Below are 21,638 nucleotides of genomic sequence, written 5' to 3'. Positions count from 1 at the left end.
GGCGGTGCCGGTGCGCGGATCCCCGTCTCGGATCCACCCGGGAACACCAGAGGGAGCAGGTGGCTTTTCTGCCCCGCTGCCAAACCATCTCCCGCAGCGCGGGGAGCCGGTTCCTCCCGGGGAAGGATGAGAGGCAGCCGGGGTGACAGAAACCTGCCCCCAGAGCTCCTCTATTTCACCAGGGCTGCGTGCGAGATACCTGGCGCCGGCATCCAGTGGGGATTTAGAGGTTCCTGCCAAATTGCTCCGCACTGTTGAACTCCTCTAAGTAGCTGAGGCAGTATTTCTGCTGCGAATTTGTCACCTCCAACAAATTCACCCGTTCCCATATGGTAGGGGTCTGCCCATGGCAGAGGGGATGGAACAAGATGATCTTGAACGTCCCTTTCCTCCCAAAGCATTCTGTGATTCTGTTTCTGTGAAGTAAAATAGCAGTGAGAGGTTTTGTGGTAGGAACGAGCCGAAGCAAACACCAAAACCCTTCCCAGAAAGCCCAGGGGAGTCCTGAGATGGCATTTTACTCAGGTCGGCTAAAACAAGTCTCCCAGAAGTATCCTAGGGTCTCTTTCAGCCATAGGAAAAGCCCGAACAAACCCCATTATTTGATTTCTTAAGAATATGGCCCTGAAACTTAAAAATGGGTGGGTTACTCCTCATTAGTTCAGCTGTCAGTGGAACAAAGCAACCTATTCTTCCAGATATCCAAGACATTATTTTAAATGAATGTTCTATAATCACGCCCCTCAAAAACCAGGTTTGCCTGGGCACATACAGATGTACCTGTACCTCTGTGTGCTTCTGAATACGAGGGCCTGATGGAGACTGTGGAGACGTTAAAATGTGATGGAATCTGGACTCTGGCTTTGTTCAAGATTAGCAAAATTAGCCATTTTCAGAACCGATTAGAGGACTTCAGTTTTAAAATCATTTCACCTCTTGAGGGGTCAGCTTAATATCCCAATGGAAGTGCAATGCACATCAAGGGAATTCCCCCCCAGCTTCTGTGCCAGTGCCAGCAAAGTCTCTCACACTCCTCATGACAACGTTTTGCAGAGCACCATGACGGGGCTGTTCCTCACCATTTCTTGTTTAATGTTCATCGCTGCAAGGTCAGAAGAAAACCCCGAGGTGTCCATGGATGTTGTAAGTCCTTTCTTTTCCTGCTTGGTTGTGCAAGTTGACCTGTGCTGTCATGATCTGTGCAAGACCCACAGGCTCTGTGTGTCTTCACCAAGGATTGACACCAGGATTTTGTTAGACAGTTGTCTCCCTGTTCTTACCTACATAGAGATTTATGGCAGACATTCGTGGGGGGGGTGTTCATTCCACATCAGCAGGTTTGGTCAGGACAGCCCTCTCGGGCTCAGAGTTTGGCTGTATGTGCTGCCCCGCTCTTGATTGCACACAAAAGGTGACAGTTCTTCACCAGAACTGCTCAGGGACCTGCCAAAAATTCTGGCTGAAGTCATGACATCACCACAGCATTGGTGGAAGGGACATTGGGAGGTTCTGAGCCCACCCTCCCCCTGGAGTCACCACCAGCACTGATGGCTTTGCCCACCCAAGCCCTGGCACCCCTCAGGACAGAGCCTCCCTCCCTGGGGACTGTCCCATGCTCTCCTTCCCTTCCCACAGGGCGAAATTATCCGGTACCACGGGTACCCCTATGAGGAGCATGAGGTGGTGACAGACGATGGCTATTACCTCACCCTGCAGAGGATTCCCCATGGCAGAGACAACCTGGAGAGCTTCAGCATCTCCCACAAGGCAGGGGCGCAGGCATCCAACATGTTCTGTCCCCGTAAGTGCCACAAGAAGCTCTGCCTGCTCTGGGCACCCTGAGAGCTTTGCTGGGCTGGAGTAGGCCACCTCCAAGGTGGTCAAGGCTGCCTCACCATGGGCTGGGTCCCCCAGGAGGCAGCTTTCCCTGCAGGAAACATCAGGCAAATAGCCTTGGGAGCAGAAGAAATGTGGGTGCCCACTATGCTGACCTTGTTCTGAGAGGATTTGCTCCAAAGAAGAAGGAGAATGAATGGGACGGAGAAATCTTGCCCCGGGTTTTACCTCAGCTCAAAACCAGATGGTGGAGCAGCAAAAAGCCATTAGTAAGGAAAGGAAACCAAACCAGGGGGCCAGTCCAATGCCTTCTCACTATTTTGCATCCTTCCTGTGTCTAATTCAGTGCTGTCTCACCATTTTGGGATCTTCCTGCTCTGCACTGAAACCCCTGTTTCAAATAATGGTGGGGTGATGCCCCATTCTTGTCAGTGTGTCCCTCCCCTAGGAAGAATGTACATATAAGCATATGTATATAGCAAATAAGTGTAAAAATCCCCCAGATTTCCAGTCTCTGCCTTGGCCTTCTTCAGAAACACCTCCTCAGAGAGACTGAGGACAGAGGTGACCATGTCCCTGCACTGGGGTCACTTCCCAGCGGGGCGCTGCCAAAGCAACACCTGGATGTGAACGACCAATTTTGCTCGTGGTCAGAGAAAATGACTCCTCCTCTTCTTCTTCCAGCTCCAAAGGCCGTGGTCCTCCTGCAGCACGGCCTGGTGTTGGAGGGAAGCAGCTGGGTCACCAACTTGCCCAACGCCAGCCTGGGCTTCATCCTTGCCGACGCTGGCTACGACGTCTGGATCGGGAACAGCCGGGGGAACAGCTGGTCACGGAAACACCAAGAGTTTGAATTCTACCAGCAGGAATACTCAGCTTACAGGTATTTCCCGTGAAACTGGAGGGTGGGCAGGTGCCTGCTACCCTCATCTGTGTCTGCAGGCTGGAGGAGGGGTGCTCCTGACAGTCACACCCTCAGCCAGTGGGCAGAAACTGGGTCGCCCATTCCTGCCAAAGCTCTTGCCTGCACCCAGGTAGCCACAAGGCAAGGTCAGCAAGGGTCATTTTGTCATGTGCCTGTCTCCCCTGCAGCTTCCATGAGTTGGCCATGTATGACCTTCCAGCCACCATCAACTACATCCTGCAGAAAACGGGGCAGGAGCAGTTATACTACGTGGCTTATTCCCAAGGCACCACCACAGGTACTGAGGAGGAGAGCAGACCTGGCAGAGTCACATCAGCTGCGCACCCCCAGTCTGGGAGTGTTCCCAAAACCTTGGTCAGGGAGGGTAATGTCCAGGCATTTCCAAACAACAAAAGGGAAAAAAGCAGGTAATTGCTTTAACAGAAGGGGTTTGAGCAGCGGCAGCCCCAAACCGGGTGCATCTCATTGCTGACAGAGCCACCTCTGAGGGGCCTTCTGAGGGGCACACACCCCTGGAAGTCAACAGCTCCCTCAGAAACACCAGGGCAGCGTCTGCTTCCTTCTCCCTCATACAGGTTTCATTGCCTTCTCATCCATTCCCGAACTGGATCGCAAAATCAAGATGTTTTTCGCCTTGGCTCCAGTCACCGTGAGCTCAAACATGAAGTCACCCTTGGTGAGGCTGCTTGACCTTCCTGAGGTGCTGATTAAGGTACATCCTCACCACACGTGCGGTGTGAGGGGGAGGCGGGGCTGGGAAGGTCACCTGAGATACGCAGTGCTTGTACATCACCTCCATCTCCCTGCTCTGTGTGTTTGTGAGTGTGCTGTGAGCCTGGAGGGCAGGTGAATCATCCTCCTCTCCAGCCTTAATCAAAGAACTATTAACAGGAATTGGTTTTGGGTCCCTTCTCCCAGGAGAAACCTCTCCTTGGAAGGTCGGGGCTCTTCCAGGGCCGTGGCGATTTCTGAAAAGCCAAAATGACAAAGCACAGCAAAGCTGTCAGCAACTTTCAGGGGTGAGCAAAGAGGTGGGGAGTACCTGGAGGCAAAAAAGAACGTGAACCTCACTGATACACCTCTCTGACTTCCACAGCTCATTTTAGGACACACTGTGGTCTTTGATAAGGATGAGGTCTTAAAGCAAGTGATTTCCAGAATGTGCACCTACCCCATGCTGAAAATGCTGTGCTCTTTGGTATTTTACCTGCCTGGTGGGTTTACCAACAGCTTGAACGTGGTATGTACACTGCAGCTTCCCTCTCGAGAGATCCCCTTTCTCACTGCTCGAGCCCGAGCTGTCCATCTGCTGCCTCCACATGGCCTTTCTCATCTTTGATTGGTAGAAAAATTCAGGCACCAGGGTGGGGGTTTCTCAAATAAAGCATTGGTGTCATTCCTTCATATTCCAAGGAGGAAACATGTTAGGAACAACACACAGAGCTACTGCCACGAGCTGAGCTTTGTCCTTGCAAAAGGATCCTGAGCACAAGATAGGGAACCTTACCTTGTCTTGGAAACCATGCAGACTCCCAGCACGGCCCAGCCTCCCCTGGGAACTGCTCAGCTTGCTGCAGGGAGCTCTACAGCTCTGTGTGAGCAGGGCTTGTGTGGCTGCTGGACACGGTTTTATTTGGTTTTATTTGATTTGGCTTTATTTTGAGCGTGAATTTTTTGAGGGGCAGAGAATAAACGTCTCCAACGGTTTCTTGCAGAGCCGTGTCGATGTGTACCTGGCCCGCTACCCTGACTCCACATCCTTAAAAAACATGTTGCACTGGCGCCAGGTAACACTTGGTGCACTTGGTGTTCTCCTCTCCCTGCTCAGGGGTTGGGAACAATCCCCCACTGCTCCCCCTTGCAGAGCTGTGTAAGGGAGAGAGAGGAGAGCTGCCCTGAACCACTGGTGCAGATTAAGGTATTGATTCCAGCAGAAGAGGTCCAAGAGTCCTTGGGGCTTGTGGGTGGTCGAGGTGGAACAAAGACTGGTGATAAACCAGGACAGGAGATGCTAGAGTAAAGGCTGAGGGTCAGTAAGACCACTAATGATACAACTAATTATGGAAAACATTCTACTCACGCCCTTCTGCTGACCGCATTGACAAAACACGCAAAAAACCCTCCCAGAGGTCTGATTCATGTCTCCCTTGAGGCTCTTGGTTGTACACCAGGTTCAGGAAACCCTGTGGGTTTCCATGCTGAGGTCTTCCTGGGGCTGAGCTCTCCTCCCAAAATCCAGTACCAGATCTAAAAATCGCTTCCCTGAGCCTTGGTGGCAGGAGGGAGCAGTGCAGTCCCCCGTCACCTCTTTTATCTTTCTTAGAGACCCCTCCAATGTGTGGATAATAAACGTAACTCTCCTCTTCCAGCTCTATCAGACAGGGGAATTCAAGTATTTTGATTACGGCAGTGACAACATGCTTCATTACAACCAGGTAAGAGAGAGCCATGCTCAGGGGAAAAATAAATAAATACTGCAGTGAAAATATTGCAGTGGTAGAGACCGAATTTGGAGAATTGGGCAGCCTGGGCTAGCAGAAGGTGCCCCTGCCCATGGCAGATGATGTTTGAGGCCCATTCCAACACAAACCATTCTGTGATTCTGTGAATTACATGGTATTAATAGAATTTACTTGAGATGGGGAAGCATGTTCGCAACTTTCCAATGAAAAGAGTCACTCAGTGAAGACTTTTTGACCCTCTGGTGAAAAGAACAGGAGCCCTAGGCATAGTGAGGCTCCCTAGTGATAGTTCCTCTTCTACCCCTTGGGATAAGGGAGACATCCCAAGCAGCCAGCAGGATACGCTTTGAATTTTTGGCTTGTCCTTTACCTCCCTCCTGTCTTCCAGACCACTCCTCCCTTCTATGAGCTGGAGAACATGAAAACCCCGCTGGCTACCTGGTATGGGGGCAAGGACTGGATTTCAGCCCCTGAGGATGTGAACATCACCCTGCCCCGTATCTCCAACGTGGCCTACACAAAGTACATCCCCGAGTTTGTCCACTTTGATTTCCTCTGGGGCAAGCAGGTCTACGAGCAGGTGTACAAAGAAATGCTTGACCTGATGGAGAAGGGCACCTAGAACTGGAGCAGTGGCAGTGAGTTTTGGCTTCTCAATGACTTCTGGGGCTTCTTTCATTTGGGAAGGGAAAAAAAGGAAAAAAAAGAGAAAAAAAAAAGAGAAAAAAAAAAGAAAAAAATGAAGAAAATTGGAGGGAAAAAGCTCAATAAACTACTACACATGGTCTGGATTGATATTACCCTTGCCAATGAGGAAAACCAGCTAATCCAGTGATTCGGAAAGACCTCTGGATCGAGGTTCAATAGGTCCCTGCAGAAGCTGAGTGTGGCCCTCACACCCTGAATCTCCCTTACGCCTCACTCACACAAGTTCCCAGCAATAACCAATTTCAGTGGAATTTGGCTCCTGGCGGCCATTTTGGACTCTGGGCTCCTTGAGCTTGGGTTCCCAGCTGCAAACAGCTGGACAGGAGCTCCGTCCCCTCCTGGATGCTGGTGTAAGCCCACAGGAGCACGTCTGCTGGGATGAAACCAGGTGGTGGATGGATCCTGCGTTGCTTTATTCACCTTCTGGCAACACTTCCACACCAAGAATCCCAACATCCTGACACTCACTGCCTTCATTCACAGTTGGAAGGAGCCATAAACTCCGTGCCTGGTGACAATGAGGAGTGGCCATACGGTTTTTTCCATGAGAACTGCCCATTTTACTAACAAGGGACATCTTTCTCAGATTCATGCTGATTTGTATAATCATACACAAAGGAGTTTCAATACGTTCTACAAGGAAACACCATTTTTCACCACTTTAAGCTATTCTAAGGCACAAACCCATCTGCAAAGGCCACCTTTTGCTGCCTCTCTCAGGGAATGCTTTTGTGGGAGACAGAAGAAGAGCATGGTGGAAAGCAAGCCTAAATCTGTTTTCAGCTTCTGGATTAAATTGTTAATAATACCTTGATCAGAGGAGGAATTGTGAGCTTGCCGGTTTGTGTAACCATCTTCTTAAAATATGCCTGGGAGCAAGCAGGGCAAAGGATAAGGTTCTCTTTCCACAAATATGTAATAATAATAATGACAACAACAATAAACTGGATAGGGTCTGCTGGGCTCTGTGTGGTTGTACTGTTAACTAAAGGTTAAAACTCTGGAGAAATAGTTCCTTGTGAGGGTGAGGAGGCCCTGGCACAGGGTGCCCTGAGAAGATGTGGATCCCTGGAAGGGCCCAAGGCCAAGTTGGACGGAGTTTGGAGCACCCTGGAATAGTGGAAGGGGTGGAATGAGACAGGTTTTGAGGTCTCTTCCGACCCAAATCACTCCAGGATCCTGTGGGTGTGGGGGTTTTCAGCACACATGCAGGTGAGGGAGAGCTGCTTGCCCACTGCTCCTGCTGCTCAGGGATAATTTCCAGTGGCTGGTCATGCTGGCAGGTGCCCACGGTGCCACCAGCATCTCCCTGCAGGGAAGAGGTGGGCGGTGAGGAGGGTATGGAGCCCAGCACAGCTGCTCTCCTGAGCCAATCTGTGGGGTTTTAGCAGCAGAGTCTCATCCAGATGTCTGGAGATGGTGGCACAGGGCTGGTGGTGCCTTGTGGGACGACTGCAGCAAGCTCTGCTCGAGTTACCATCTGTAAAGAGTTTCACTTTCTACCCTTACAGCTGGAACTGACCACAGAAGAAAACAGGACAGGGTGAGGTAATGCCAGGGTGCAGGAATGAGGCTATAGGTTAGATAGGATCTGCCTGGATTGCCAGTGATTAGCTGCCTCACTTAGGATATTTGTAATGACATCTTCTTCTGTGTGATCAGCTGCTCACAGCAGGGCTGTGCCCTGGAGCAGCATCTTACAGGACTGCACCGTGCTCATGCCATGGATATCAATGCAAACGCAGGATGACCTCTCCACCTTGGCAAATAAACACACAAAGATGCTGCCGAGAGGTTTCCCTTGCAAGCTTCTGAAAAGCTGGCAGGAAATTAGAGTCATGGAATCCTTAGGAGACCCCCTAAGATCATCAAACCCAAACCCAACCATGCTCACCACTACTCAACCTGCCACCTGCCATTTATTCAAGTTTAGTTTAAAAGCACTAACTTTTAAAAACTTCTGAAAACTCATAAAAAGTGCAAGCTTTAGTCTCTTTCTGTTCAGGTTATAAGGTTTCATCCACTTCTGCAATTATCGGGTTCATTCTTTGCAATGCATTCTCTTCCTTTTCCTATGACAGAGCACTTTGGTGAAGTTCTGGCTAGATCAGGTTCTGATGTTTGTTTCCCCTCTGCTGTTAAAGGATCAGCAATGGGTGAAGAGGTGTGTTTTGGAAGCAAATGGATTTATGCTTGCAGAATAAATATTGGGAAATTCCATCTCCGGGGATCACCACGGTGGGATTGGAGTCCTTTGTGTATCTCAGGTCTGTCAGGCAAGTTGAACACCATCAGACAGGTCCATGGTGATTGCACAGGGTATCACAGAATTATGGAATCATAGATGGTTTGGGTGGAAGGATCTTCAAGCCCATCTCATCCCACCCCTGCCGTGTCAGGGACACCTTCCACTGTCCCAGGCTGCTCCAAGCCCCAAAGTCCAACCTGGCCTTGGGCACTGCCAGGGATCCAGGGGCAGCCACAGCTGCTCTGGGCACCCTGTGCCAGGGCCTGCCCACCCTCCCAGGGAACAATTCCTGCCCAATATCCCATCTAACCCTGCCCTCTGGCACTGGGAACCCATTCCCCCTGTGTCCTGGCACTCCATCCCTTTTAAACAGTCTCTCTCCATGACTCTTGTATCTCCTTCAGGCACTGGACGGCCACAATTGGCTCACCCCAAAGCTTCTCCTCTCCAGGCTGAACAATCTCTCAACTCTTCCATCTTTTCCTCCCAGCAGAGCTGCTCCATCCCTCTGATCAACTTGTTGGCCTTCTCTGGACCTGTTCCAACAGATCAATGTCCTACATATCTCAGTCCATGGTGATCAATTCAACTTCTCACCCTCAGAGCTTCCAACACAGCACAGAGCCTTCACCACCCTTTTTCTCCTCCCTGTGCAGGCAGCCCAGCCTCAGTCACACACCTCCACATGGGGAGGATGTTGGTCACTCGGCCTCTGACTCAATTTTCTTCCAGATGTGCCCATGCAGAGCGTGTCACATGAGGGCTCAAAGCCGTGTCACATCCCGCTCAGGGCACAGCAGTGTCACCGTGCTGGCTGATCCATCATGTCCTACCATCACACAGCCAAAGCAAAGCACAGCAGCACACGCAGGACTCGTGGAGTGGAGCACAGGGCTGGCTCCAGGCTGCACCCACACTGGAGAGCTGCTGGACACCCCTACCACAGCCTCCTTCCCACAGGCACAGGCTTGAAGAGAAGTGGTGCTTTGGCAAGTAATCCAAAGCTTGCTCTGGTGGCTACTTTAAGCAGTGTGCTGGCCTGTGGGGTTATTTAGAAATTGATTTGTCCCAGAGTTAATCTAGGACAAGGTTTCATCAAGTTATGACAGATGGTGTGCTGCTTTTTCACATCTTTTTGATCCTTAACAGCTGACAACGATTTCCAGCGGCATTGATGAGTAGATGCCAGCTTTCATTGGATTGAAAATACTTTGCTCTCGTATTTATGGAACTCACAGCAACTTCTGTGTTATTTCCAATGTAATCTTAAAATTTTCTTTTGAGTTTGTTAGATGAACCTTTGAGAGAGAGACACTCTAATCTTTGAGACTTGCATTTTCATGCAGCGGGACTTCAAGCAGGTGGGAACGGTGTAAGACCATGAAAAGTTACAGTTAGCTGAAATCAAGATCAGATGTAATTTTGTGCAAAACTTCTCAAGCCAGTGTTGATTGTGATGATTCTTCTCCCAGACAAGCGCTGACAGAACAAGAGGACACAGCCTCAGGCTGCGCTAGGGGAAGTTTAGGTTGGACATCAGGAGAAGATTTTTCTCTGAAAGAGTGATTGGACACTGCCTAGGGAGGTGGTGGGGTCACAATCCCTGGAGGTGTTTAAGAGAAGACTGGACATGGCACTCAGTGCCATGGTTTAGTTGATGAGGAGGTGTCAGGTTGTAGGTTGGACTTGATCTCATAAAGTCTTTTCCAGCCTAGTTCATTCTGTGATTCTGTGACCATCCCTCACTCTGGAATATGTCCTGTGGGACACGTTCCTGCTCCTGAAACATCTCTGATAGCCCTGATCAGGGCTTTGGCAAAGGCCATCCAGATCAGCTTTTCTCCAGTTTGCTGGAAAATAACCTCAAGAACACAATGGCACCAAATCTGAAAACTGCAGGTATTTCTTTATTGAGGAATTTTGCTTACGTTGTCCCAGGGCTGTTCACCCACAAACCAAACTGTTTTAGCTGTAAAATACACTTTAAAGCCAATTTTACAATGAAGGGAGATCAGGGAAGACGAACAAGAAGTTTGGGGTTGTCCTGGGCTCTTCTAAACACAGGAACAGGGGAGGAATTACCGGACAAAAAGCACCACTGATCACATCTCCACTATTTCCCAACCCACATTCAGGAACGTTTATGCTTTTGTTTATTCCATTTTGTTACAGCGAGTGGAATGATTGCATGAACAACTCCAACAAGGTGTTGTGAAAAGATCAGCTGGTTCCTCAAGCTCCGCTGTGCAACTCTAGCATGGGCAAAACCCCTGCTAAATGTGTAAACCAGAGATATCCCAGCCTAGCCAAAGGGACTTTAAACTAGGAGAGAGGAACAAGCAGATAAGGACTGCTTCCCTCATCAGGTTCTTTAACTTGAACCATGTTCTCCAAGGTTACTGCAAGAGAGGTTGTGCTTATCTGGCAGGAATTGCACAAGAGCTGACATTCTCTTATTGCTGAAATCACGGTGACACTCCCTTCCCAGCTCAGGATGCCAGGACCAGATGACTTGTGGCTGGTTTACCCCTGTGCTTGGCAAGAGGCTCCAGCCAGCACCCTGGGCACAGTCTGGTGGCTGGTACGTACGGGAATGCAGCAGGAGAAACAGCAGGGCACCAGCTGGGGGAAAGGTGGGCATGGAGAGCCCAGGACATGACTAACCCCAGTCCCAGTCTGAGGGCTGAGGAACGTGCTGCTGGTGTGCCTCAGAGGAGGTGACTCAGCAGCAGCAGACCTGCACCTGTGGGGCAGCAGTGGGGACACAGCTGACCCCATGGGCTGTTTCCCTTCCTGGAGTGCCAGCAGCAGGTGGGGTTGCAGTCCTGTGATGCCCCAAACATGAAAGGCATCCAGCAGCAATGCTGCCCGATATCTATGGAGTGTGGAGCTAACAAGGGCAGAAGCAGCATGCCCCACCAGAAGATGTAACTTTAGATCCATAAAGGGTCTCAGAGGCCAAGAAAAATACAGGGTTTGGGCCTCAGGCAGAGCCCAGGAAGCACATGGACATTGGCTGGAAACCTTTGCCTTCCATGTCACACCTTGACCAGCCCACCTGGACACACACCCCTCTGAGAATCGTGGAATCCTGGAGTGGTTTGGGTTGGAAGGAACCTTAGGTATCGCCTCATTCCACCCCTGCCATATCAGGGACACCTTCCACTAGCCCAGGCTGCTCCAAGCTCCATCCAGTCCTGGACGTTTCCAGCGCAGCGATCCAGGGGCAGCCACAGCTGCTCTGGGCGCCCTGTGCCAGGACCTGCCCACCCTCACAGGGAACAATTCCTGCCCAATATCCCATCTAAGCCCAACCTCCTTCAAGTCCTCCAAGGCCTTTGTTCTTCTTTCACTAAGCTACACAAGAGTTCCTCAGTAAAAATCCAGGTTTGGTGGTTTTTTTGGCACCTGCTCTCCTTCCACCACAGGTAGAATTCAGGTGCTGAATCACACACTCAGCACTGACACACTGCTCCAACGGCCTTGTACCACGGCCTGAGGATGTCACAGAAGTCTCTGCTGCCTTTACAACCTGTATTACTATTATTTTTAGTATTTAGTATTATTTTAGTATTACTACTATTACTATTATCGCTACTGCTTAGTGCCTCCCCTAGAGAATGAGTAGAGGAGTTAGAAGGCAGCAGTGTGTGCAGCAGGGGAGGGGGGATTCTGCCCCCCTGCCTCACTCAGGTGAGACCCCACCTGTGCACAGTTCTGGTGCCCCCAGCCTAAGGAGGGCATGGAGCTGTTGGAGCAGGTCCAGAGGAGGCTGTGGAGTTGCTGAGGGGATTGAAGCACCTCCTCTCTAGAGCCAGGCTGGGAGAGCTGGGGCTGCTCAGCCTGGACAAGAGAAGGTTTTGTGGAGACCTCACAGCTCCTTCCAGGGTGTGAAGGGATACAGGGAAACTGGAGAGGGAATCTGCATCAGGAACTGGAGTGCCAGGACACAGGGAATGGGCTCCCACCACCAGAGGGCAGGGATGGATGGGAGATTGGGCAGGAATTGTTCCCTGGGAGGGTGGGCAGGGCCTGGCACCGGGTGCCCCGAGCAGCTGTGGCTGCCCCTGGATCCCTGGCAGTGTCCAAGGCCAGGTTGGACACTGGGGCTTGGAGCAGCCTGGGCTAGTGGAAGGTGACCCTGCCCATGGCAGGGGGTGGAAGGAGATGGGCTTGAAGGTCCTTCCAACCTGGATGGGTTCCATTCCACGACTCCCTGACTCTTTTCGGGATTTTTGTGCCCACAGGTGAAGGAAGACATTTCCAAAAGCCCGGAGCAGGCACAGGTGCAGAAGGTAACGAAGGAGTGAAGGCCCTGGCCACGCCTGCTATGAGGAGGAAAGCGCCCACGCAGCCCCTGTGTGTCACCACACGAGCTGCGGCACCGACAGTAAGTGGCAGCGGGAGATGGAGCAAACGCGCTCCTGCTCGGCTGCGTTTCACAACCCACATTCCTCCCCTGCACCGCAGCTGGCAGCAGCATTGGGAGGCAGCCGAATCCACAGCCAGGGGAGGCAAGCTCCAGTGGAGCCAGCCACAGGCTCGGGCTTCTAGGTGGCCGCCAAGGTAGGGAAAGGCGTGGGCTGGTCGGTCACGGGCTGCAGGTGGGGAACAAACGCCTTTGCTCTGTGTAATACCTGTGGCTCAGGCCAAGCAGAGGTGTTGCACCAGCTCTCCCCTGCACTGCTGGCTGCTGGTGAGACCTTCAGCCTGCTGCTTTTCCAGAAGGGACGTTCAGCCTGGTTTCCTTTCCAGAAAGCCCTGCGGAGCTTTTGCGAATTGCCCCTTGCTAACACGAGGCTTTTGGACCTTACTGTCACTTTTCACAAGGGGTGGAACGACCAAGTGTCTCCCATCCAGGCAGGCCAGTGAAGCCTGACCCGTCCTCGGGATGTCCTTGGGGAGGAGGCTTTGTAAAGATGGTAGGGCCCAAGCTTTTTTGTTGCACCAGGAGCTCTTCTAAATGACTCTGGGAGATAGGAAATTACCCTGGGAGCTAGGAAATTACCATTTACAAAGAAAAGCTGTTGGCTGTTTATTTTTATTTTTTTTTAACCATGGCTACCATGAGCTTAAGGTGCAACTCCATAGCTGGAATTCCTCAGCACACCAATCCGGCTGCGTCTGGGAACGCAATCCTCTGCAAGCATGAAAGTCACGGCTGCACGGAGGGAGGTGCCACAGGAGTGATCAGCACACATCTGTTAATTGGAGGGCACGTGATGAGGGACAGCAGGATGCCAGCGTGGCTGGGCTCTGACACAGCCTGGTCCTTTTAACTCTGGTGATGACAGAGCCACCGGCACTGCCACCACCAGCGAGATCAGGAGTGCCGGGGGGCTCTGCCTGCTCACGTATTTTCCTCCGTGCCGTTCGGGTTTGTGTCCTTCCGGAGCTGCCCCGAGGAGGGAAAAAGCATCGGCTGCTCTTTTTTATTTTTGGTCTTAACTCTCATCTTGGTGACTCCACAGGTAGGTTTGCTGGGAATATTTCAGAGGGTAGGAAAAGTCTCGTGGTGTGGGAGATCTGCTGGGAGCAGAAGGAGGGAGGCAGAGAGTAATTCACAATTCATGACGCTGGGATGAAGTTAAGCTCTCACTTTTGAGAGCCTGGCAAAACATTAGAAATCATATATAATATTAACTGTGTGCATTAAAAATAGGCCTCTGCTCAGCTCAGGAGCATCTAAGGTGATCAAAAAGGTTTCTGGTGTTTTTCAGGATATACGTACTTAACCAATAGCCTTCCTATGAGGCTCTACCAACTTCAGTTCATAGGAGCCTTCTGTTTACAGTGGGTTTTGGGTACAAAAGCTAAACAATAGAAAAACACAAAAAGTATAGACATAATCATAGCCCAGCCACACTAAACAGGTTCCTTCCATGGCATAAAATCCCCCTTTAGATTAATCTCCTCTGTGAGACAACTGGCCCAATGGTATTGGCTTAGTTCTTGTTTTGCACAGCTGGTTCTCTTCTTCTTGCCATTAAAAATATAAAAAAGGTTCCTGCCTAGCACCAGATCCTGTCTGTACAGAGGAGTATAAAAAATTCTCATGTGGACTGCAAAGAAAACTGAAATTGGGAATCCCCTCCACTTTCCCGGCCCAGAAAATTATACATGATCTTCAGATACGCATAGAACTTAACCCATCATAACCATGTGGAAAGAAACATTCATATCAATTTTAGTAACAATAACAATCAACAACAGTAACAACAACAGCGTCAGCGTCACTGGTTTTGCTGTTGTTATTCTTGTTGTTGCTCCTATTCCTATCATCACTGTAATTATCATCCTTTTTGTTGTTGTTGCTACGATTTACACAGGCACACGATGTGGCTGTTCATTGCAATCCTGTTTCTCGTACGAGCGCCCGCCAGCTCTGAAGATGCCACCGAGCAGAAAAAGGCTCTAAATCCCGAGGCTCTCATGAACGTTGTAAGTCCGGAGAACTTTGAGTTTCCCATCTGAGAGCTTGGGCCACGCTCAGCTGGAGGAGCGAGAGGGTTGGAAGGCCCATGGAGAGGGCTGGTGTTGTAGAGCTGCTGCAATATGTCGCTGCCTCCACACCATCATTAACAAGTTCCTCCTCCCAGCAGAAATAAGTGCAAATACCAGCAGGGCAGTTAGAGATGGGGATAATCCCAGGCTGGATTTAATCAGGTATCTCCCCAGAGGGTAGAAATTTGTGCGTGGCTCCCCTCCTTCAGCTGCAGCAAATCACTCAAAGCCATGTCCAGGCGAGTCCTGGGAGGCTCTGAAGTTGGGTTTAGCAGGACCCAAGACGCGGGAAATTTGCTGCATTTTATCTCTCCTGCCAAAGGAAGGATTAAATTTCGTGACAAAGGGAGCATACAGCAGGACCACAGCTGGATTTTACGAGGAAACTTCCCAATCTGTGGAGTTTTCAGCATAAATAAAGCTCAGGCAGAGCCTCGGGAGCCCTGCAACTAATCCTATGGGGTTTATCCCACTGCCCTTCCAGTCAGCCCAGCTCGGCAGGTTCCATCTGCCCCACCACCTTATCTGCTTGGCACATCAGCTGGGAGCCTGGTGTGACATGTGCTGCCGTCGGTGTCAGGCGTCAGGAAACCGGTGCCAGCCGTCAGTAATGCGGGGTCAGGCGTCAGTAAATCCTTTCGGTTTCAATCGTCGCGTTTGGAACCGTTTCAAGCCCTGCAGCCGCCAGCTCCCCTCCCGCCCACGGCTGAGCATCTCCCCTTCCCTTGGGCAGATCACTGGGGTGAGGTTTGGACGGAGCATCCTCTGTCACAAAAAGTCCTCAGCTGATCCAGAGACAGCCTGGGCAAAGTCATGTCCCAGAACTTGGGTTTTACCAAGTGATGTGCTCTTCAAGTCACTTTCCCACCCGGGTTTTTCTTCCCCCAGAGCCAAATCATCTGCCACAGAGGGTACCCCAGTGAGGAGTATGAAGTCCTGACTCGTGATGGCTACTACATCCACCTGAACAGAATTCCCCACGGGAGACAAAAGCTTAAGAACAGAGGTACAGCTCTATTTCACTCAGAGCCAGCAAAAAAAAGAGAAAGCCCTGAATGTAAGCCAGGGCATGAATGAACCTGGACAGGCCAGGGAAATAGCCATTGTTAAAGCAAAAATACTGAATCTGTGGCATTTCTCCAACTTACACTCAAAGCTGTAGCACCAGAACACATCGTCAAAATGCACATTTTGCAATTCCTCTGGCAGTGCAAGGAAGAGGCTTTACTGGCCTTAATTTGGGGTGAGTGAATAGAGAGAATGTAGTTCAATGAAATGTGCTGTTCCTTTTGCACCCAGGGGCCAAGCCAGTCGTGTTTCTCCAGCACGGGATATTTGGAGAAGGCAGCCACTGGGTGGAAAACCTGGCTAACAACAGCCTTGGCTTCATACTAGCAGATTCTGGCTATGACGTGTGGCTGGGAAACAGCCGGGGGACGAGCTGGTCCCGGAGACACCAGCACTTTTCAGCTGACCAGGTGGAATTCTGGGATTTCAGGTGGGCTGGAGCACGTTACAAAAGCCTGGCAGTGTTTTCTGCCTGTCACCAAGCTCTAGGCAGAGGTGGGTGCCTCCGAGCGGGCAAGTCAGAGCACCTAATCCCTGGCACAGCCTCCCCTGGGGAGGATGGAGGGACCTGAGCAGACCTGCCTGCTGACACGGTGCCAGCACCTCCCTGCAGCTGCCAAGAGCACAGGGCACTGCTCTCTGTGTGGGGACACGCCGAGACATCAGCCCTGTCTCAGGAGCGTCCACGGGGTCACCACTGAGATGTCCACAAGTGTCGTTGCCACCTCCCGTGCTCCTAGACCTTGTTGCCCCCCTTGTTAAGCTGCTCTTGCCTCTCCAGAGCTGATCTTCAGAGCACGATCCCCAGGCTCATAAACAGGCTTTCAGAAAAACCTCACGCAGCAGGGTCTGCCTTTCACCACGTCCCATCAACAGGCACATGGGCAGGAACCAGTGCTCCATTTCCCCCGGGAAAGAGCATCCCGAGGAGCAGAGCTTTTGCCATAATCCTGGTGGGAGCCAGCTCTGGGTCTGCAGAGAGGCTGGGCATGGCGCTGGAATGCTGGCCAGGCTCTGCACAAGTTTATTCACTGCTCACCACGGCTGTGGGAGGGCTAAGCCCTTTCAGGGGAGGATGATGCCATGGCAGGAGGGATCCATGCCGGGAATTTTCTGCTGGACAATCTGCGCCAGATGTAAAGCTGGGCAATGCAAGGCAGCTCAAGGTAAGTTTATCCCCTGTTGCTGCCTCATAGCCAACGTTCCCCTCCTGTGTTGCAGCTTCCACGAGATGGCAATGTACGACCTCCCAGCTGCCATCGACTTTGTGCTGCAGAAAACGGGGCAGAAGCAGCTCCACTACATCGGCTACTCCCAGGGCTGCACAACTGGTGCGTTCCGAGAGGTCGCCCACCACCTTGGCTGGAAAAACTCCATTTTGGTGTTTGTCAGCAGAAAGCAGAGGGGCTTAACAACAGCTGAAGTGCCCAATCAGCCAAGGGAATAAAGGTGTTGCCTCCCTTTGGGTATCTCTTGCACCAACATTTAGCAGGAAGGTGGCAAGAAATCTCAGATTTCCTAGTGGAGATAATTAAACAGACCTGGGTCCAAGTGAACCCTTGAATTAAGCCCCTGAGGAAGGATGAAGTAAGCCTGAGGTTGTTTTTCTGTTTTCTCAGCATTTATTGCATTTTCATCCATGCCTGAACTGGCTCAGAAAGTCAAGATGTTCTTTGCCCTGGCTCCAGTAGTGGCACCCAAGCATGCCAGAAGTCCACTCATGAAGATGCAGCTCCTTCTGGACAACAAGCTCAAGATGATTCCGGTAAGGGATTACTCCATGCCTTTTTGCCCCAAAACTGAGCAGTTCTAGAGAAGGGATCCTGCCCAAACACAGCCTCTGGGGCTCTCTGATGCAGTAGAAAACAGTTAATTCCCACTCATTTATTAGCACACACACAGTTCAGGTGCACATACAGTCCTGGATGGCCTCGTTGAGGGCATGTCTTTTTTCCATCTGCAGGATAAATGTGGTCTTTATATGGGGGCACTTGCAGGGGCCCTAGGCTAAACACCAGGAAAAGAGCAGCTTTGCTGTGTTGATTCCATGAAAACCAGATCCAGTGCTTGGGGGAGGTGGGGGAAAAGAGGAGAGTCGTGAAAATTGATTTCCCTGCTGTGTGTTCAGTCAGCATCAACCCCTGTACCGAGCTGTACACATCTTTGTGGGGCCGGAGGGCAGGGGGGCAGTAGGCTTGACTCCTGGATACTCCTTTTACTGCCGGGCTGGTGGGACAGCAAGGAGGGAAGAGCAGGAAATGCAGGTCGCCCTTTGCCCCCGCAGCTGCTGCTCGGCAGAACGGACGCGTCCCTGCGGATAAGGAAGCTGTGGCGGTTTCTCCCGGAGCTGTGCAGGCACACGCTGCTGCGCAGGCCCTGTGCCAACCTCCTCTTCCTGCTGGGTGGCTACAATGAGAAGAACCTCAACATGGTGGGTGTGCCATTCCAGTGAGGACGGGGGTCCCTGGGCCGCTGTTCTGCCACCCGCCCTGACCAGCCTGCTACAGCCACTCGTCCCCAGTGCTCGCAGCAAGCAGACCCTGCATAGGCAACACGTGTCCCTCTGCCGGATGCTTTTCCTCCTGGGATGGGAAAAGCCCCCAGGCTCTGCAGGGTAAATGTCAGTGGCCAGGTGGCCCTCGACAACACCTCTGAATTAGGGCTGCCTGTCACTGCGACCGCCCTGGGGTGCAGCCCCTGCTCTGACCCACCTGCTGAAGGAGCTTTTGGGTGACCTCAGGCAGTCACTGAGGCCAAATTACTGAGCGCAGCCCCTGAGCCCAAGTAAGGTGTCTCACGGAGCTCATCCTTCATCCCCATCACTCTCCTTCCAATGCTGCCTCACAGCAATGGGTTTTTAATGAAATTTATATTCCTGAACCTGGTCCAGCTCTTCAGGCAGCGTGACTCAGCAGTGGCTGCTCTGGGAAACACCTGGCAGCTGCCACTCCACTCCCATCCACTGGAAAGCAACAATAGCTGGGATATGTTTCCTTGCAGACACGGCTGGATGTGTACACATCCCACTATCCAGATGGCACGTCTGTCAGAAACATCATCCACTGGGCTCAGGTAGGATCCCTGACACAGCCAGGGCTTCACCCCAGGATGGTGCCTTCACTGAGAGTCTGCTGTGCTCAGGGCAGACACGAGAGTCCAGGGATCTCGGACATTGGCAGCTCCCAAGAAAGTAAAGGCAAGAAATTAGAAGAGGTGCTGGATGCAGGATGAGCTGCCCTGGTGCCTCTGGGGACCAGGGGACACTGCAGTGTGTGTCCTGTGCTGTGCCACGCAGGACAAGGGACAGGGTGGGGAGGTCACAGAAGGATACTGAGACCCCCCAGTTTGGGCCCCCCAAGAGTAGCCAAAGCAGAACTTGGGGACACCATGGTGCTGGTGGATGGAAGCCCAAAGAGAAGCTGGGGGAACTGGATGAGGCAGAAAAGGGGGACCCAACAACATCTCTGTCCAAAGGGGTCCTGGACACCCTGGAGATGGACTCTGCAGCTTCAGCATTGGCCCTGCTGGAAACGGGTCAGGCTGGAGAACCCCACCCATGTGCCTTCTTGCAGAGCCAAATTACAAGTAATGGAAGCTGAAAAAGGATGATCAGGTTGTTGAAAGAACTCCAGCAGCACCCTGCACACACAGCTGGTGGTGAGCAGGATTCCAGAGAGAAGAGCATGGCTCTGGAGCAGCTGAAGAGTCATGTACAACACCTTGGTTTCCTCAACCCCTGGCTGGGGACAGGCCTGGACCCAGAGCTCACAAAACCACCCTGTTAAAAAAGGTTAAAAGCCTGGCTTTGCAGGGATGCCACCTCCTCCTGCAACGTCCCGTGGGTGAGGATGCCAACACCTTTCTTCGTGCTGCCTCTCCAGCCAGCTGGCATGGTTGGAGATGGGCAGATGGAGGGCAGGGACTTACACAAACCCCTTCTCAGCACCTTCTCACCACAGGTGCCTTGAGGGGGCCGGGAGATGCAAAATCCACGGAGTAGCACTTGCTGGCCTCCCACAGCAGACCCATCCTCTCTTCCCAGGTGATAAATTCTGGAGAATTCAAAGCCTTTGACTATGGCAGTGAGAACCCAGCCAGGTACCACCAGGTAGGAGCTGCAGTGGCACTGCTGGCAGCTGGAGATGCTGCCAGAGGGTCTATCCAGGGTGGTGCAGGGACAGAATGGCTTGCAGGGATTGACCAACTGAGAGCCCCCCGTGTCCCTCCAGGACACACCACCCTTGTACCGCGTGGAGGAGATGCCAGTGCCCACCGCAGTGTGGTCAGGAGGGCAGGACTGGGCATCTGACAAAAGGGACGTCCTCCTGCTGCTGCCCCGCATCACCCACCTCATCACCTACACCCACATTCCTGACTGGAACCACTGGGACTTTGTCTGGGGCCTGGATGCCCCTGGGCGCCTCTACAGCAGCATCCTGAAGCTGATGGAGGGGTCCCGGTAGAGCGGCAGCTCCCGGGGGAGGTGCCGGTGGCCTGGCCCCTGTCCCTCAGCCGAGACAGCCCGAGGAAGGGGGTGAACACTCCCTGCTGTCTCCTCCTTCCTACTGGCCTGACAACGCTTGTGGTGATGGTGCTTTCATCCTTTGGTTTTTGGGGTCTCTCCTCCTCGCTTGGGAACTCCACAAGCACCGGTGGCACCATGCTGGGAGGGCAGCACTGGGGTCAGCTGAAGCACCGGAGCAGGCAGGAGCCACCAGCCCTGCTGGAAGGGCCCCAACACGATGGTGCTGACCCTGAGCTGTGCCAGGGGGACATGGGGATCCTGCCATGACCCCACAGTGGCTGCCCAGTGGGTTGTGGATTAGAGCACCCAGCCTAAGAGGAGGTGGGAGGGAGCTGAGCCTGCTGAGTCTGGCTGTGGGGGGACAGGCTGAGAGCAGCTCCCCAGCTGTGGCACACAAAGGAATGGAGGGGATGGATGAGGCCAAACCCTTCTTGGCAGCAGCAACAGGTGACGCAAGGAGGGGTTCTGGCCCCAGGTTGCAGTCCAGGGCAGTTGAGGATGGATTTGGAGAATCCTTTTACCCCAAGACATGTCCCCATAGAAGTGGAAGTTCTCCATCTGGGCCAAGCCAGGTACCTGCCTGCATTGTTTGGCAGGGACTCAGGGGCCAGAGGTCCCCAGGAATGGCTGCTTGGCTCAGCACCAAGACACTGGGAATGATCAACCCTCATCCCTGGGAGCTGCTGACCCCAAATGCCCTGGGCTGGCTTGCAGGGCCATCATCCCCTCAGGAAGCTGCTGCCAGGCTGATGTCCCCAGCCCATCCCACCGTGCTGCTTGCTGCAAACTCCCTCCAAAATAAATACTCAAAGGAGATTTCAGAAGCCTGTGCTTTTACACCCTCAGCTCTTCCTTGCACGTGAATATTTTCTGGGGAGCTGCCAAGGCCAGCACGGACACAGTAACCCCATAGACAGGCTGGTAGAGCTGGGTGGCACAGTGGGTTCTCCGAGGGTCCCAGTTGGGAGTATCCCAGTACATCCCAGTACCCTATCCCACCCCTGGACAGGCAGCAGGAACGCTTGCCGGTTAAAAAAAAAAAAAAAAAAAAAAAAAAAAAAAAAAAAAAAAAAAAAAGGACATTAGACAGCCTTGGGATGGAGAGTCTTATTACATCCATGAGGGTTTGGGAATCCCAGGTGGGCGGGACCGCGGGACGATGGGCATCCACTGCTCCTCCACCCTGCCAGGCTGGCCGGCCCCGGTACAAGGTGGGCGAGCGGGAGCAGAATGGAGAGGAGGGTGGGGAAATTGTCCCAGGGCTGCCCCTACTCCAGGAAGGGTCCCCTCTCCCACCCCGGCCTTCTCCTGCTCCCCACGGGTGCAGGCGGCTGGTTCATCACTGCACCGGGACCCTCGGGC

At 52.4% G+C, this 21,638-nt stretch overlaps 2 protein-coding genes across 2 annotated transcripts; both read left to right on the top strand.

Moving 5' to 3' along the window:
- The first annotated feature begins 1,053 nt into the window (after positions 1-1,053).
- On the top strand, positions 1,054-5,845 carry LOC120755766 (lysosomal acid lipase/cholesteryl ester hydrolase-like). Its single transcript, XM_040071226.1, has 9 exons — positions 1,054-1,143; positions 1,636-1,801; positions 2,521-2,719; positions 2,929-3,038; positions 3,337-3,473; positions 3,858-4,001; positions 4,477-4,548; positions 5,131-5,196; positions 5,612-5,845. The coding sequence occupies exons 1-9, from the start codon at positions 1,060-1,062 to the stop codon at positions 5,843-5,845; spliced, it is 1,212 nt and encodes a 403-aa protein (XP_039927160.1). The 5' UTR covers positions 1,054-1,059.
- Positions 5,846-13,511: 7,666 nt separating this feature from the next.
- Positions 13,512-20,214, top strand: LOC120755732 (lipase member M-like). The gene is made up of 10 exons (XM_040071138.1): positions 13,512-13,650; positions 14,509-14,620; positions 15,572-15,689; positions 15,983-16,181; positions 16,973-17,082; positions 17,371-17,516; positions 18,036-18,182; positions 18,752-18,823; positions 19,794-19,859; positions 19,981-20,214. The coding sequence occupies exons 2-10, from the start codon at positions 14,516-14,518 to the stop codon at positions 20,212-20,214; spliced, it is 1,197 nt and encodes a 398-aa protein (XP_039927072.1). The 5' UTR covers positions 13,512-13,650; positions 14,509-14,515.
- Positions 20,215-21,638: the final 1,424 nt, after the last annotated feature.

Source organism: Hirundo rustica, chromosome 8 (genome assembly GCF_015227805.2).
Source record: "Hirundo rustica isolate bHirRus1 chromosome 8, bHirRus1.pri.v3, whole genome shotgun sequence".
Lineage (NCBI taxonomy): Eukaryota > Metazoa > Chordata > Aves > Passeriformes > Hirundinidae > Hirundo > Hirundo rustica.
The sequence above is the reverse complement of the archived record's forward strand: the minus strand, read 5'-3'. Positions and strand labels throughout refer to the sequence as shown.